General features: G+C 44.2%; 1 protein-coding gene across 1 annotated transcript in view; it reads left to right on the top strand.

Annotated features, from left to right (window-relative positions):
• The first annotated feature begins 539 nt into the window (after positions 1–539).
• LOC112266105 (neurobeachin a) overlaps positions 540–16,837 on the top strand; it is a 255,505-nt gene continuing 239,207 nt past the window's right edge. Inside the window, exons 1-6 of the mRNA XM_042296092.1 lie at positions 540–900; positions 3,387–3,506; positions 4,982–5,128; positions 6,874–7,071; positions 8,442–8,587; positions 14,155–14,263. Of these exons, the coding sequence (XP_042152026.1) occupies positions 3,393–3,506; positions 4,982–5,128; positions 6,874–7,071; positions 8,442–8,587; positions 14,155–14,263 (714 nt within the window). The 5' untranslated portion in view covers positions 540–900; positions 3,387–3,392. The remainder of the gene's footprint in view (positions 901–3,386; positions 3,507–4,981; positions 5,129–6,873; positions 7,072–8,441; positions 8,588–14,154; positions 14,264–16,837) is intronic.

Genomic DNA, 16,837 nt, shown 5'->3' with positions numbered 1-16,837 from the left:
GAGAGGGAGTGGCGGAGAATAAGAGAGGGAGTGGTGGAGAATAAGAGAGGGAGTGGCAGAGAATAAGAGAGGGAGTGGCAGAGAATGAGAGAGGGAGTGGCGGAGAATGAGAGAGGGAGTGGCGGAGAATAAGAGAGGGAGTGGCGGAGAATAAGAGAGGGAGTGGTGGAGAATAAGAGAGGGAGTGGTGGAGAATAAGAGAGGGAGTGGCAGAGAATAAGAGAGGGAGTGGCAGAGAATAAGAGAGGGAGTGGCAGAGAATAAGAGAGGGAGTGGCGGAGAATAAGAGATGGAGTGGCGGAGAATGAGAGAGGGAGTGGCAGAGAATGAGAGAGGGAGTGGCAGAGAATGAGAGAGGGGAGTGGCAGAAAATAAGAGAGGGAGTGGCGGAGAATGAGAGAGGGAGTGGCAGAGAATGAGAGAGGGAGTGGCAGAGAATGAGAGAGGGAGTGGCAGAGAATAAGAGAGGGAGTGGCGGAGAATAAGAGAGGGAGTGGTGGAGAGAGGGCGAGGTAAAGAGAGGGATGCCAGAGTGGAAAGGGAATTAATTAGTCAGTTACTAATTAACAATAGTTACTATCATTGTCCTTCTGGTGTGGATAGTGTTTGGTTGACATAAACCTGATAGATACAAGATAATCATACCTCCAATGAGAGAAAGGCATTCGTTTCCCTGAGTATCTACAATGTGAAACATCAAATCGAGAGAGACAATCTGAAATGAGAAATGTAATGTTCGCACCTCGTAATTTTTGATACTGTTTCTTTTGCAGCTTTCGCACCAGTAAAGGAATCGGCTACTCTGCACATTTCGTGGGCAACTGTCTGATCGTGACATCGCTGAAGTCTAAAGGCAAAGGCTTCCAGCACTGTGTCAAATATGACTTTCAACCTCGGAAGGTAAGAGGTGCTTTGGCAGACATCACTCTGCTTGCCATTTCAAACCGATACCAGAACCCAGGACCTCTGCCTTGCAAACACACGCGGCTGCCCTGCTGAAACGTTCTTAGACACTTGCGCCAACGAAACGCTAGCTGTTCGGCCGTGCAAGTGGAGACTACAAGGGTGACCAGGTTTCATCTGTTACCCTGGTAGTGATCAATGGTCAGTGTGCTTACACCAGCCTATAAGTCACATAGCTGATGATCAGTAGAGGGCTCATGCAGCATTGTGCAGGTCCCACATGTGATTGATGGTGTGTTGAGGTGCGGCTGATAGAATGGGATCATCAGTCTGCTGCTCTATAGGACTGTGTTGATCTTGTCAGAATGTTATGGATGTGGCCTGACCACCAGCCTGTTGCCATGTGAGGACTATCAGTAGTACTCTGTAGTTATATGTATTAAGCGTTTTAGGCGGTGTTTACACAGCCACCCTGTCCAAATCAGATTTTCTCTCTGTATCCAATATTTTCTTCTGACTGTCCACACTCAATGTGACCCATATCAGATTGGCGCATTCACACTGATGTAGCCTCTGAAGTAGCACATAGAGGCAATGCTAATTTCCTGTTACTGTTCCTTTAAATGTGTCACACTGCTTTGCTTTATCTTGGCCAGGTCGCAGTTGCAAATGAGAACTTGTTCTCAACTAGCCAACCTGGTTAAATAAAGGTGAAATAAAAAATAAAACATGTTGGGGTGGTGGTCATGGTTCAGCAAGTCTTGTGCAAAAATAACCCTTCAGAGCAAAATATTATCTGATCTGACTGTCCAGACAGAGGTCACATATGGAGGATCGTGTTTGTATCAAGAATGGGATCCAAGTATAAATTGAAAGTCAAAAGATGAGATTCCATGTAGTTTTGTGCTGTTTACACATTACGGAAAAGATCCGATAGGCATCAGATATGCAAATCATTGGCAAAAGACCTGAATTGGGCTGCCTGTGTCAACGCAGCCTCCAAGTAGGAGAGCTGATCTAAGATCAGTGCTGATCTAGAATACAGGTAATCTTATTCATTGTGATCTAAAAGCTTCATCAGTCCTAAATCAGCACTGAGATGCTTTATGCATACAGCCTCTGGCATATAACCGTGACAGCATCTTAATGCTACTTTAGCAGATCTTTACAGCAAACCTAGTATACCTGTGGTTTGGGAAATGCATGTTGTATATGGAGTACTGAATTCTGCTGTGTTGGTTCAGTACATGTCATAATAGACCATATACAAGGTGAAACGTTTGACTTTATTAACAGATCATCATGGACAGAAAATGCAGCACAATTGTTAGGATAGACAAACATCTGTCATAACAAAACACTCCAAAACAAGCCTAGCCAGTAGCTGGCAGTGCCTCCATTCTCTACAGACCAGGGAGAGAGAGAACATCATAACCTGTTCTGTTTAACACTCTCACCGGGACCTCCTCACAGGAACAGCTGGCTGTGCCCTGAGATGAGATGAGAGTGTAGAGAGGAATGGTAATGTAGCTTGGGATGTCTGACACCCTACCTGCCTCTGTCCCAGTAGAGATAACAGGCTGGTTCAAGGCTGCTCTCAGTCATTTAAAGCCTTTGGTTAAACAGCTGTCAGTAACAATGATGTGTCTGACATGGCACCCTATTCTGTACATAGTGCAACACTATGTAAGGAAATAAGTTCCCCCTCTTGAGGGCAGACTTTGATCTAAAGATATCCTCAAATCAATGATCTGCTCTCCTGGTGGTTCAAAGTGATCTTAAAGAGGGTGTTGCCTCTTAATCGTCAACTGGAGTAATCTGATCCACTCTGCCGTAGTTATGTTGATGGTGTGTTTACATCCTGTTGATCTGCAGTAGATCAACATAGTGAGAGTTTCAGCTGTAACTGCTTCATCTAAAGCCCTTACATTGAGATGATCCGTGTACAGGTTAGATTTTCAAATGTATCAGAGAACCGCCTTGTGGATAACTCTATGGTCTGGAATACTGTGTTATCTATACCATGCAGAATGTATGGATAACTCTATGGTCTGGATTACTGTGTTAACTATACCATGCAGTAGGTCTGTGTTACACTGCCATTGTCTCTGCAATATGTATGAGGTCAGAGCTACTGAATCACATTATCCTATTTGGTCTCTAGATGATCTGGGTGATTGCAATGCAAACACAATAGGCTGTGTTAAAAACCCTGTTCATACAGTGGGACTGAATGGGTTGTAGTTGCTAGTGTTATTATGTGTGGAGCTGCACACTCTCTCTCTCTCTCTCTCTCACTCTCACTCTCTCTCTCTCTCTATCTCTCTCTCTCTCTCTAACTCTCTCTCTCTAACTCTCTCTCTCTCTAACTCTCTCTCTCTCTCTCTCTCTCTCTCTCTCTCTCTCTCTCTCTCTCTCTCTCTCTCTCTCTCTCTCTCTCTCTCTAACCCTCTCTCTCTCTCTCTCTCCCCTCTGTGTTTCAGTGGTACATGATCAGCATCGTCCATATCTACAACCGCTGGAGGAACAGTGAGATCCGTTGCTACGTCAATGGTCAGCTGGTCTCCTATGGCGACATGGCCTGGCACGTCAACACCAGCGACGTGAGAATGCTCCTCATTGCTGATTGGTTGTTTGATGCTTGATTGATTGACTGACTCTCCTGTCACTGCTTATTCCTGATGTGAGGCCTCTTCAAGGTCCGTGTTTAGTCTGGCAAAGAGGCACATTTTGAACAGCTTTGAAACATTTCTTATTGGACAAGTGGAACTATAATCTATTTCACTCCGTTTTCCTCTGTTTTCATCCCCACTGAACACAGCCGTGGTGGTAGTAATATGTGTGGTTGTGATGGTTGTGTCGTGATATATGTGGTTGTGTCTGTGATATTTGTGGTTGTGATGGTTGGGATGTTTTGTGGTTGTGGTGTTTATGTATGTAATGTTTGTGCCTGCAAGTGCAGCATTTGATCACATGCCACAGTTTGAAATCATCCGAGCCTGGGGCTCTGGTCAAAAGTAGTGCACTATATAGGGAATAGGGTGCCATTTGGGGCACAGCCCAGAGATGCATAAATCCTCTGTGGTGCTCATTGAGTTTCAGCGCTGTGGCAGAGTTTAGTCTTGGGAGCAGAGCTTCATTTTTCAAAGCTCCCATTTGAATAACCATTTATCAGGGAGATGTTTGAAGAGAGGAAGCCCATCTACAGAGTTAGGGATGGTGTTATCTACAGAGTTAGGGATGGTGCTATCTACAGAGTTAGGGATGGTGCTATCTACAGAGTTAGGGATGGTGCTATCTACAGAGTTAGGGATGGTGCTATCTACAGAGTTAGGGATGGTGCTATCTACAGAGTTAGGGATGGTGCTAGCTACAGAGTTAGGGGTGGTGCTAGCTACAGAGTTAGGATGGATGGGGTGTGTGTAGTGGATTTTTTTTATAACACATGTCTACAAGGCAAGGGCTACACGTACATGTTTATAAGGGCAGACACACACACACTAAGGGATATGGTCAAAGGTAGTGCACCAAATTCAGAATAGGGTGCCATTTGGAATGCAGACCTAAGTGTCTGCCAACCTTTCTTTTTCTCTGAGTGGCAATCTATTAGAGGCACTGTAAATCATGCACTCTCATAATTATCCTATTTGCCCATTCAAAAGCTGTCATCAGTTTTTTTGTCTGTTAATTGCTCTGATGCTCAGCTGTCTTTGAAGTTTGGGTGATGTTGTAACCTCTCTGAGTCTGCTGGAGGATTTAAAAGACATGATCCTATCCTCTCATCTCTGTCTCAGTGTCTGTATAATTGCCCTAACCATTTCCCAGAGCCATATATAGAGAGAAAGTTTGGTCATTGTGGTTTATGTTTGAACATTATAAATATATTCTTCTTTGTATCATTTTACAGAGCTTTGATGAACCCTGTTTTCCTCTCTCTGAGTCCCTATACAAATCTGATCCTCTCCTCTCCCCTCTCTCTGTCTCCTCTCTCTCTCTCTCCTCCCTCTCCTGCTACAGACCTATGATAAACCCCCTGCTCTGTGTGCCCATGTACTGACCCTCTCCTCTCCCTCTACAGAGTTATGATAAGTGCTTCCTGGGTTCGTCGGAGACAGCTGATGCTAACAGGGTATTCTGTGGTCAGCTGGGGGCCATCTATGTGTTCTCTGAGGCTCTCAACCCAGCTCAGATATTTGCCATTCATCAGCTGGGAGCGGGCTATAAGGTATGTACTGGGCTGACTGAATTCGGTTACTGATAGGTTAGCTTAGGATAGGAATAACTTTAATGGTACATGCACAAAGCCTGCTACACATATCATTCTGTGAAATCAATGCTGCTTGCCACAGTTTCCTGTTCCCTGCTACCTGGTGTCTCTATCCAAAGTGATTTGTTTGTATGTGTCATGTGTCCTAACACTGTATAGGAGACACCGACAGACAGGGCAGTCTAACAGGGTATAGGAGACACCGACAGACAGGGCAGTCTAACAGGGTATAGGAGACACCGACAGACAGGGCAGTCTAACAGGGTATAGGAGACACCGACAGACAGGGCAGTCTAACAGGGTATAGGAGACACCGACAGACAGGGCTGTCTAACAGGGTATAGGAGACACCGACAGACAGGGCAGTCTAACAGGGTATAGGAGACACCGACAGACAGGGCAGTCTAACAGGGTATAGGAGACACCAACAGACAGGGCAGTCTAACAGGGTATAGGAGACACCGACAGACAGGGCAGTCTAACAGGGTATAGGAGACACCGACAGACAGGGCAGTCTAACAGGGTATAGGAGACACCGACAGACAGGGCAGTCTAACAGGGTATAGGAGACACCGACAGACAGGGCAGTCTAACACTGTATAGGAGACACCGACAGACAGGGCAGTCTAACAGGGTATAGGAGACACCGACAGACAGGGCAGTCTAACAGGGTATAGGAGACACCGACAGACAGGGCAGTCTAACAGGGTATAGGAGACACCGACAGACAGGGCAGTCTAACAGGGTATAGGAGACACCGACAGACAGGGCAGTCTAACAGGGTATAGGAGACACTCACTTCTGTTGTTACTAGGTTTTATTAGTATGTCCTATCTGCATGTAATAGTGGAGTTGCCAGAGAGAATCTGGCTGTAGAGGCTTGCAGACTGAGCCTACTCTACCAGGCCCCAGGAGGTTGTTAACTAGCGGATATGGGATCATAATAGCCCCAGTGTGTGTCTGGTCTACTGAGCCTGGTACAGTGTATTCTCTGCTTGTTATCTCAGCTATCTACATCTCTTCATGACAGAGAAGCACCACTATTTCAGTTCAGTATAGGTCTCATCTATTTTAGTGTGGGTCTCATCAATTTCAGGCTAGGTCTCATCTCTCCCCATCTGAATCATCATGTCTGTAGCTAAAAGAGGGATGTGTCTCACCTTTCATCACTCCTCTATGTCTGTGGCCGTTCATTCATTATTCACTCCTCCGTTGAGAGGACCTTCCTGATTTACTGATTAATAATATACCAATTGATGATGCATTGATTGATTAATTGAGCTCCTCTCTCACCTGCCATCCTTAATGGATTGGTTACATTAAGACTGAGTGACTCTGTTATCGATCAGCAACATGTATTAATATATAAATATGACACTACTGCTACTGCTGCTGATGTATGGATGGCACCTCCAGTTTAGTAGAAGAATGAGCTGTCATGATACAATACCTTATCACATCTCTCTTCTCTCTTCTCCCTCTCTCTGTCTGTCCCTATCTCTCTCTCTCTGCCTTTCTCCCATCGCCCTTTCTCTTCTCCCTCTCTCTGTCTGTCCCTATCTCTCTCTCTCTGCCTTTCTCCCATCGCCCTTTCTCTTCTCACTCTCTCTGTCTGTCCCTATCTCTCTCTCTCTGCCTTTCTCCCATCGCCCTTTCTCTTCTCCCTCTCTCTGTCTGTCTCTCTATTCCTCCCCTCTCTGTAGAGTACGTTTAAGTTTAAGTCGGAGAGTGACATCCACCTGGCAGAGCACCATAAGCAGGTCCTGTATGATGGGAAGCTGGCCAGCTCCATCTCCTTCACCTACAACGCCAAGGCTACTGACGCCCAGCTCTGCCTGGAGTCATCGCCCAAGGAGAACGCCTCCATCTTCGTCCACTCACCCCACGCCCTTATGCTACAGGTTAGTTTCACTACATGCCCCTATCCAGGTACAGATGCTGTCAAATATATTGGCACCCTTGCACTTCACAATTTAGTGCAATGGAGCACAATTATCTGTTTTCTCTTTTTAAAACGGATATAATTTTTACCTAAACGTTTTTTCAATTTCAACAAATTTTTACAAGAAATAGTGAATCGTGCAAGGGTGCCAATATATTTGACCGGTAACTGTAACTCTCACCCCATGTCCTTATAAAACAGGTTAGTCTCACCCCATGTCCTTATGAAACAGGTTAGTCTCACCCCATGTCCTTATGAAACAGGTTAGTCTCACCCCATGTCCTTATGAAACAGGTTAGTCTCACCCTATGTCCTTATGAAACAGGTTAATCTCACCCTATGTCCTTATGAAACAGGTTAGTCTCACCCTATGTCCTTATGAAACAGGTTAATCTCACCCTATGTCCTTATGAAACAGGTTAGTCTCCCCCATGTCCTTATGAAACAGGTTCATCTCCCCCATGTCCTTATGAAACAGGTTAGTCTCCCCCATGTCCTTATGAAACAGGTTAGTCTCACCCCATGTCCTTATGAAACAGGTTCCTCTCACCCCATGTCCTTATGAAACAGGTTAGTCTCACCCTATGTCCTTATGAAACAGGTTAGTCTCACCCTATGTCCTTATGAAACAGGTTAGTCTCACCCCATGTCCTTATGAAACAGGTTCCTCTCACCCCATGTCCTTATGAAACAGGTTAGTCTCACCCTATGTCCTTATGAAACAGGTTCCTCTCACCCCATGTCCTTATGAAACAGGTTAGTCTCACCCTATGTCCTTATGAAACAGGTTAGTCTCACCCCATGTCCTTATGAAACAGGTTAGTCTCACCCCATGTCCTTATGAAACAGGTTAGTCTCACCCCATGTCCTTATGAAACAGGTTAGTCTCACCCTATGTCCTTATGAAACAGGTTAGTCTCACCCTATGTCCTTATGAAACAGGTTAATCTCACCCTATGTCCTTATGAAACAGGTTAGTCTCACCCTATGTCCTTATGAAACAGGTTAGTCTCACCCCATGTCCTTATGAAACAGGTTCATCTCACCCTATGTCCTTATGAAACAGGTTAGTCTCACCCCATGTCCTTATGAAACAGGTTAGTCTCACCCCATGTCCTTATGAAACAGGTTCCTCTCACCCCATGTCCTTATGAAACAGGTTCCTCTCACCCCATGTCCTTATGAAACAGGTTAGTCTCACCCTATGTCCTTATGAAACAGGTTAGTCTCACCCCATGTCCTTATGAAACAGGTTAGCCTCACCCCATGTCCTTTTAATATACGTTTAATTAAGTTACAGTAAACTAACACTGTATTGTTCCCTGGTAGGATGTGAAGGCCATAGTGACCCACTCCATCCACAGTGGCATCCACTCAATAGGAGGGATCCAGGTGCTGTTCCCTCTCTTCTCCCAGCTGGACTACCATCAACCCAACTACCAGCACCATGAGACCCAGCTGGAGACTACCGTCTGGTGAGTACATGAAGTTTCTGACATCTTCAAGTAAGTGTCTGAGTCTTCTACTATGAGAATGTTGAGAATCAACTTTCTAATTTACCCCTTCCTGCTGATCCTTGTCCTGAAGGTCCAGCGTTGTCCTTATCAGAGCGCTCCACTGAGCCCTGTTCCAATCAGAGCTCAGCCATAATCCTGAATTAGCTCAGTGACAGAGACCACACTGGGGAGAAACACACACACAGCAGCTCTGAGTCAGGCTCTGCTCTGCCTCTGGCCCTCTATCTGGTGCAGCCAGGGCTAAGCCTACTGGGTAGTTTAGTCCCAGCCCTGCCCTGGGTTAAGCCTGATGGGTAGTGTTCCATCCCATACCAGCCCAGCCAAGCCAGCTAGTGAACTCTGAGTGACTGCCTATTCTAGTGAGTCTACCACTAAACTAACTGATGACTTAACCTTAACACAGGGATGCAAAGTTAGGACCCAAACATATGATATGTGATGTGTGATTAACTCTACAATTAACTCTGTAAATTTAAGATTTCCAGATTGTCCTACTAAATTGTGAACATAATTAAATCAAACAGTAACTCTATAAACGAGGAATGCATTTACTCAAATCAACTAACAGATGTATTAGTCACGAATGAATTAACACTCAATTACAGTATACATGAAATACATTATACAGAATAAAAAAGGGTCAATGTGTTACAGAAATAACACTTATAAGGGTCTTTTAGAATGACCTCTAAGAGAAAAAGTCTAATGTGTGTCTGTACACACATTGAGCTTGCAAACAAGGCCTCGATGAACCAAAAGAGACTCCGATCTTTTATCCTTGGTAAAACATAAAGTCACCTGAATTAACATTTCTTTGCACTTTTCTGGGGGAAAACAAAAGGAAGGACATCACAACCGGATTCTAAACTAATTATCAAACTCGTAAATGTTAGTGTAACGACAGGCCACCAGGAAGCTGCCCAGTAACAGAAAGGTTGCTGGGTCGAATCCAAGAGCTGACAAGGTAAAAATCTGTCGTTCTGCCCCTGAGCAAGGCAGTTAACCCACATTTCCCTGGGCGCCAAAGACGTGGATGTCGATTAAAGCAGCACCCCGCACCTCTCTGACGCAGAGGGGTTGGGTTAAATGTGGAAAACAGTTTTCAGTTGAAGGCGTTCAGTTGTAAAACTGACTGGGTCTCCCCCTCCCTTTTCCCTTTCATCTGATAAGCAATCAGTCAATCAGTCAATCATACAATTCTGACCAGTCTTTCTGAAAAGACATCAATCAGAACATGTACAGTACAACAAGACTTATCAAACTGTTCAACTCTTTGAACTCTCCAAACATGATAATAATACAAGGTCAGGTCCAATTTGAATCGCTTTCAACCTTGAGGGCAGAGGGAACCAAATGGCTTCTCCTGTACTTCATGGGAATGAATGTCCTGCCCAGGGTTGAAGGTGCGAGCAAGGATGTACCTCACTCTTTGAAATGGTAGAACATGGTTATTTCTCTAGATTGAATAAACTACAGAACAAAATACAAACCCTCCAAACCATAAAGTCCTGTGGTGTTGATGGTATCCTGAAGAAGATTATAAGATATACAGACCACAAATTCCAATTGGCTATACTTAAGCTCTTTAACATCATCCTCAGCTCTGGCATCTTCCCCAATATTTGGAACCAAGGACTGATCACCCTAATCCATTAAAGTGGATACAATTTTGACCCCAATAACTACTGGGGGATATGCGTCAACAGCAACCTTGAGATAATCCTCTGCATTATCATTAACAGCAGACTCATACATTTCCTCAGTGAAAACAATGCACTGAGCAAATGTCTAATTAGCTTTTTACCAAATTACCATATGACAGATCACGTATTCACCCTGCACACCCTAATAGAATAACAAACAAACCAAAACAAAGGCAATTTCAAAAAAGCTTTTGACCCTCAATGAGGGTCTGCTATACAAATTGATGGAAAGCGGTGTTGGGGGTAAAACATACAACATTATAAAATCCATATACACAAACAACAAGAGTGCAGTTAAAATTGGCAAAAAACTGACACATTTCTTTCCACAGGGCTGTGGGGTGAGACAGGGATGCAGCTTGAGCCCCACCCTCTTCAACTTATACAGTGCATTTGGAAAGTATGCAGACCCCTTCACTTATTCCACAGGCTTATTCTAAAATGGATTGAATAAAAATAATTCCAGATCAATCTACACACAATACCCCATAATGACAAAGTGAAAGCAAGTTTTTAGAAATGTTTGCAAATGTAGCTCGAAGGAATTGTCCGTAGAACTCTGAGACAGGATTGTGTCAAGGTACAGATCTTGGGAAGGGTACCACATTTTTTTGGCAGCATTGAAGGTCCCCAAGAACACAGTGGCCTCCATCATTGTTAAATGGAATAAGTGTGAAACCACCAAGACTCTTCCTAGATCTGGCCACCCGGCCAAACTGAGCAATCGGGGGAGAAGGGCCTTGGTCAGGGAGGTGACCAAGAACCCAGTAGTCACTCTGACAGAGTTCTTCTGTGGAGATGGGAGAACTTTTCAGAATGACAACCATCTCTGCATCACTCTACCAATCAGGCCTTTCTAGTAGAGTGGCCAGACGGAAGCCACTCCTCAGTAAAAGGCACATGACAGCCCACTTGGAGTTTGCCAAAAGGTGCCTAAAGCACTCTCAGACCATGAGAAACAAGATTCTCTGGTCTGATGAAACCAAGATTGAACTCTTTGGCCTGAATGCCAAGCGTCACGTCTGGAGGAAACCAGACACCGCTCATCACCTGGCTAATACCATCCCTACGGTGACGCATGGTGGTGGCAGCATCATGCTGTGGGGATGTTTTTCAGCAGCAGGGACTGGGAGACTAGTCAGGATCGAGGGAAAGATGAACGGAGCAAAGTACAGAAAGATCCTTGATAAAAACCTGCCCCAGAGCCCTCAGGAGCTCAGACTGGGGCGAAGGTTCACCTTCCATCCGTACAACGACCCTAAGCACACAGCCAAAATAATGCAGGAGTGGCTTCGGGACATATCTCTGAATATCTTTGAGTGTCCCAGCCAGATCCCAGACTTGAACCTGATCGAACATCTCTGGAGAGACTGGGAAATCGCTGTGCAGCAACGTTCCCCATCCAACCAGATAGAGCTTGAGAGGATCTGCAGAGAAGAATGGGAGAAACTCCCCAAATACAGGTGTGCCAAGTGTCATACATAGTAGTGTCATACATTTGCAAAAATTTCTACAAACCTGTTTTTGCTTTATCATTATCGGGTATTGTGTGTAGATTGATGAGGAAAAAAATGATTTCATCCATTTTAGAACAAGGCTGGAACACAACAAAATGTGGAAAAGGTGATTCTACAACCACTTAAAAGAAAGCAATTCCCAAACCTTCCATAACAAAGCCATCACATACAGAAAGATTAACCTAGAGAAGCGTCCCCTTTAGCAAGCTGGTCCTCGGGCCCTGTTCACAAACATAAACAGACCCCACAGAGCCCCAGGACAGAAACACAATTTGACCCAACCAAACATGACAAAAATATAATTACTTGATACGTCGGAAAGAATTGACCAATAAAACAGAGCAACATGGAATGCTATTTGGCCCTAAACAGTGAATACATAGTGGCAGAAAACCTGATCACTGTGACTGACCCAAACAATTAAGGAAAGCTTTGACTATGTACAGACTCAGTGAGCATAGCCTTGCTATTGAGAGAAGCCGCCATAGGCAGACCTGGCTCTCAAGAGGGATACCTAGTGAGTTTTCCAAATGAATGTATTCAACTGAAATGTGTTTTCCACGTTTAACCAGAGAGGTGCCTTAATTGACATCCGTGTCTTCGGCGCCCGAGGGGAACAGTGAGTTAACTGCCTTGCTTAGGGGCAGAACAACATATTTTTACCTTGTCAGCTCAGGGATTCAATCCAGCAACATTCCAGTTACTGGCCCAACGCTCAACCACTAGGCTACCTTCCGCCTCTACACTCTAACCACTAGGCTACCTGCCGCCCCAAGAGAAGACAGTATGTGCACACTACCCACAAAATGAGGTGGAAGCTGAGCTTCACTTCCTAACCTCCTGCCAAATGTATGACCATATTAGGGACACATACAGTATTTCTATCAGATTACACAGACCCACAAAGAATTCGAAAACATGTCCAATTTGGATAAATTCACATCTGTTGGGTGAAAAACCACAGTGTGCCATAATAGCAACACGATTTGTGAACTGTTCCCACAAGAAAAGGGCAACCAATGAAGAACAAACACCAATGTAAATACAACCCATATTTATGTTTTTTATTTCCCCCTTTTGTACTTTAACCATTTGCACATTGTTACAACACTGTATATAGACATCATATGACATTTGAAATGTCTCTATTCCTTTGAAACTTTTGTGAGTGTTTACTGTTAATTTTTTATTGTTTATTTAACTTGCTTTGGCAATGTAAACATATGTTTCGCATGCCAATAAAGCCTGTTGAATTGAATTAAAGCCATTGATTCTGATTGACAACATGGTGTGCTGTCGCCAGCCAGTTGCATACGTAGTCTGTGTCCAGAGTCTAAGAAGGTCATCATCTCTCCCCACTACACTGGCTCTTGTCCTGCAGAGCTGTGTGCTCATCACTGTGTCCTTGTGATGTGTCTGGGCCTGGAGAGAGTCCCTCTGGAGGATGGGAGGAAAGCGGATTAGCGAGTGTCAGAGAGAGCCTCTGTCATACTGCCAAGACACAGTCACTCTGCCAGGACAGGCTTTAACTGAGGGACCCACTACGAAGACAGTAACTGACCCCAATGCAGCAGTAAACAGCCCCTCCATTTCTTCTCAGAAGACACCATGTCTTTGGGATTAGAGACTGATAAAAGGACTAGGATGGGCTGGGGCTACAATATGAGGTTTGGAGCAGGGGCTAGGAGATTAGGCTGGGGCTAGGAGATTAGGCTGGGCTAGGAGAGAAGGCTGGGGCTAGGAGATGAGGCTAGGCACTGGGACTAGGAGATGAGTCTGGGGCTAGGACATGAGGCAGGGAGCTGGGGCAAGGAGAGAAGGCTGGGGCCAGATGAGTCTGGGCCTAGGAGATGAGTCTGGGCCTAGGAGATGAGTCTGGGCCTAGGAGATGAGTCTGGGCCTAGGAGATGAGTCTGGGCCTAGGAGATGAGGCTGGGAGCTGGGGGTTAGGATATACAGTCTCTAGCTGATTGCTGACTTCCTCAGAAGATGACCTTGAATTAGCCTATCCTCTGTCTGTCTCTCTCCAATTCTGCTGCTGCCTTATATAATTTTCCCTCTCGACTACCTGACTGGTAGGATAATCAGCGGAACAAGGTTCGCCTAGAGATGGTAAAGGAGAATCTACACTACTGAGACACAGACAGCCCCAGGACCACCATACTGTATGATATAATGATGGTATTGCACAGTAGAGGAGCAATTTATCTACATTTTGACACATTTGGCTTTTTATTTGCGTACTCCTGCACACCTCCTGATGTGTGTCCATATCCTCATAAACCTGTGTGTATGTGTGTTGCAGTGCCACCCTCCTGGTGTTCCTGGTTGACCTGTTGAAGAGCTCAGTGGCGATGCAGGAACAGATGCTGGGAGGGAAAGGATTCCTTGTAATCGGGTTTCTGCTGGAGAAGGTAGAAACTCTAACCTAAACCATAAAGCACACTGGAGATCAGGCATGGACTCTTTGTCATCTTCCATAGTTTTGAATGTATGTCCTGCTTTGCTTTGATGTTGTGTCTATATGGGTTTTTAATGATCCAATCAATCAATTAAATCAATACATCATACCTTGTACCTCAAATGGCACGCTATTCCCCATATAGTGCACTACAGTTGACCAAATCTACAGGGTTTGGTTTGGCCTAATTGTCACGATTGTCGTTTAAATAATTGGACCAAGGCGCAGCGTGAGTAGAGTTCCGCATATTTATTACAGTGAAACTTAAAACAATAAAGAATTGACGAACGTGCAGAACGTAGCACACATAAAGGCACTAAACAAAACAATATCCCACAACGCAGATGGGCAAAGGGACACACTAAGTATGATCCCCAATTAGAGTCAACGATATTCAGCTGCCTCCAATTGGGAACCATACTCACACACCAACATAGAACTATAATAACTAGAAAACCTCCCTAGTCCCGCTCTGACCTATTACACCATAGAGAACCCCGAGGGCTCTCTATGGTCAGGGCATGACACTAATAGAGCTCTGGTCAAAAGGTAGTGCACTATATAGGGAGTAGAGTGCAATTTAAGTTTACCCATTCTTACTTTCTATGGTGTGCCAGGCAACAGCTGATGACAGTTATTTATAGATTGATATCTTTCAACCAATGTCCCTTAATATTCTGTAGTTCAAAAGCCTCTTTACTCCTCACTCTCAGTCCAAGGATATCAGAAAAGGACCAGAATTAGATCCATGGTTCTGAAACAGACAGGGACACAACAGGGCATCAGCCAGTCAGACGGACTGTGTAATGCTGTTTGAAACATGGAGCCCAGTAGCCCTCAGATGGATAGGATCAAACCACAGAGCAGAGAGGCACAGAGGTGAGGAAGAGATTTGGAAGAAGAATCCACTTTGTGTTTTGAAGGGTATGTCGTCTCACTGCTTCCCCAGCCAGCTGCTGTCAGGCTGTATCCAAAATGGCATACTATTCCCAACATAGGGCTCTGGTCAAAAGAAGTGCACTATGGGGCCTTTTTGGATGCAGACAGACTGTCCTGTAGCATCCTGACATCTATCCATCAGAGTCCAGCAGAGCCCAGATCTCAGGGCCAGGAACAGGTGGCTGTAACCAGATCTCAGGGCCAGGAACAGGTGGCTGTAACAGGGGCCCGACGGTGGAAACAGTTTATCCCTCTCTCTCTCTCTCTCTGTCTCTGTCTCTCTGTCTCTCTCTGTCTCTGTCTCTGTCTCTGTCTCTCTCTCTGCTTTATTGGCATGAAAAACATTGTGTCAATATTGCCAAAGCAACAATGTATACTGTATACATTGTAACAAAAATATAAATGGTAGTAAATAATAATACAAAATTAAATATAATAACAATAAAATGGTAACAGTCAATAGTAGAAATGCAATAAATATAAAATGAAACTATGACTAACTTATAACTAAATAACGGTCATCTTCTTCTTTATATCAGTACTACAACTACAATCATCATTACTACGACTACTACTACCATCACTAAACTGTTATCACTACCATTACCACCCATATTTGGAATGATAAACATTAATAATTATAGTAATAATAAGTAAGTTACTGTTTACTATCCAGATGTTATTATTCAGTGTCCCTCAGGCTATGGCAGGAAAATACATATTTGGCTGCAAGAGGAGCCATTGCTCCTTCGCCTATGAGTATTCTTAGTTTTTCCTCTGGGATCAATTTGTAAAAATGTGGAATCTCTGTCTCTGTCTCCTCTGTCTCTGTCTCTGTCTCTGTCTCTGTCTCTGTCTCTGTCTCTGTCTCTGTCTCTGTCTCTGTCTCTGTCAATTCAATTCAAGGGCTTTATTGGCATGGGAAACATGTGTTAACATTGCCAAAGCAAGTGAGGTAGACAACATACAAAGTGAATATATAAAGTGAAAAACAACAAAAATTAACAGTAAACATCACACATACAGAAGTTTCAAAACAGTAAAGACATTACAAATGTCATATTATATATATATATATATATATATATATACAGTGTTTTAGCAATGTACAAATGGTTAAAGGACACAAGATAAAATAAATAAGCATAAATATGGGTTGTATTTACAATGGTGTTTGTTCTTCACTGGTTGCCCTTTTCTCGTGGCAACAGGTCACAAATCTTGCTGCTGTGATGGCACACTGTGGAATTTCACCCAGTAGATATGGGAGTTTTTCAAAATTGGATTTGTTTTCGAATTCTTTGTGGATCTGTGTAATCTGAGGGAAATATGTCTCTCTAATATGATCATACATTGGGCAGGAGGTTAGGAAGTGCAGCTCAGTTTCCACCTCATTTTGTGGGCAGTGAGCACATAGCCTGTCTTCTCTTGAGAGCCATGTCTGCCTACGGTGGCCTTTCTCAATAGCAAGGCTATGCTCACTGAGTCTGTACATAGTCAAAGCTTTCCTTAATTTTGGGTCAGTCACAGTGGTCAGGTATTCTGCCGCTGTGTACTCTCTGTGTAGGGCCAAATAGCATTCTAGTTT

The sequence above is a fragment of the Oncorhynchus tshawytscha genome, linkage group LG13, assembly GCF_018296145.1.
Source record: "Oncorhynchus tshawytscha isolate Ot180627B linkage group LG13, Otsh_v2.0, whole genome shotgun sequence".
Classification (NCBI taxonomy): domain Eukaryota; kingdom Metazoa; phylum Chordata; class Actinopteri; order Salmoniformes; family Salmonidae; genus Oncorhynchus; species Oncorhynchus tshawytscha.
The sequence above is the reverse complement of the archived record's forward strand: the minus strand, read 5'-3'. Positions and strand labels throughout refer to the sequence as shown.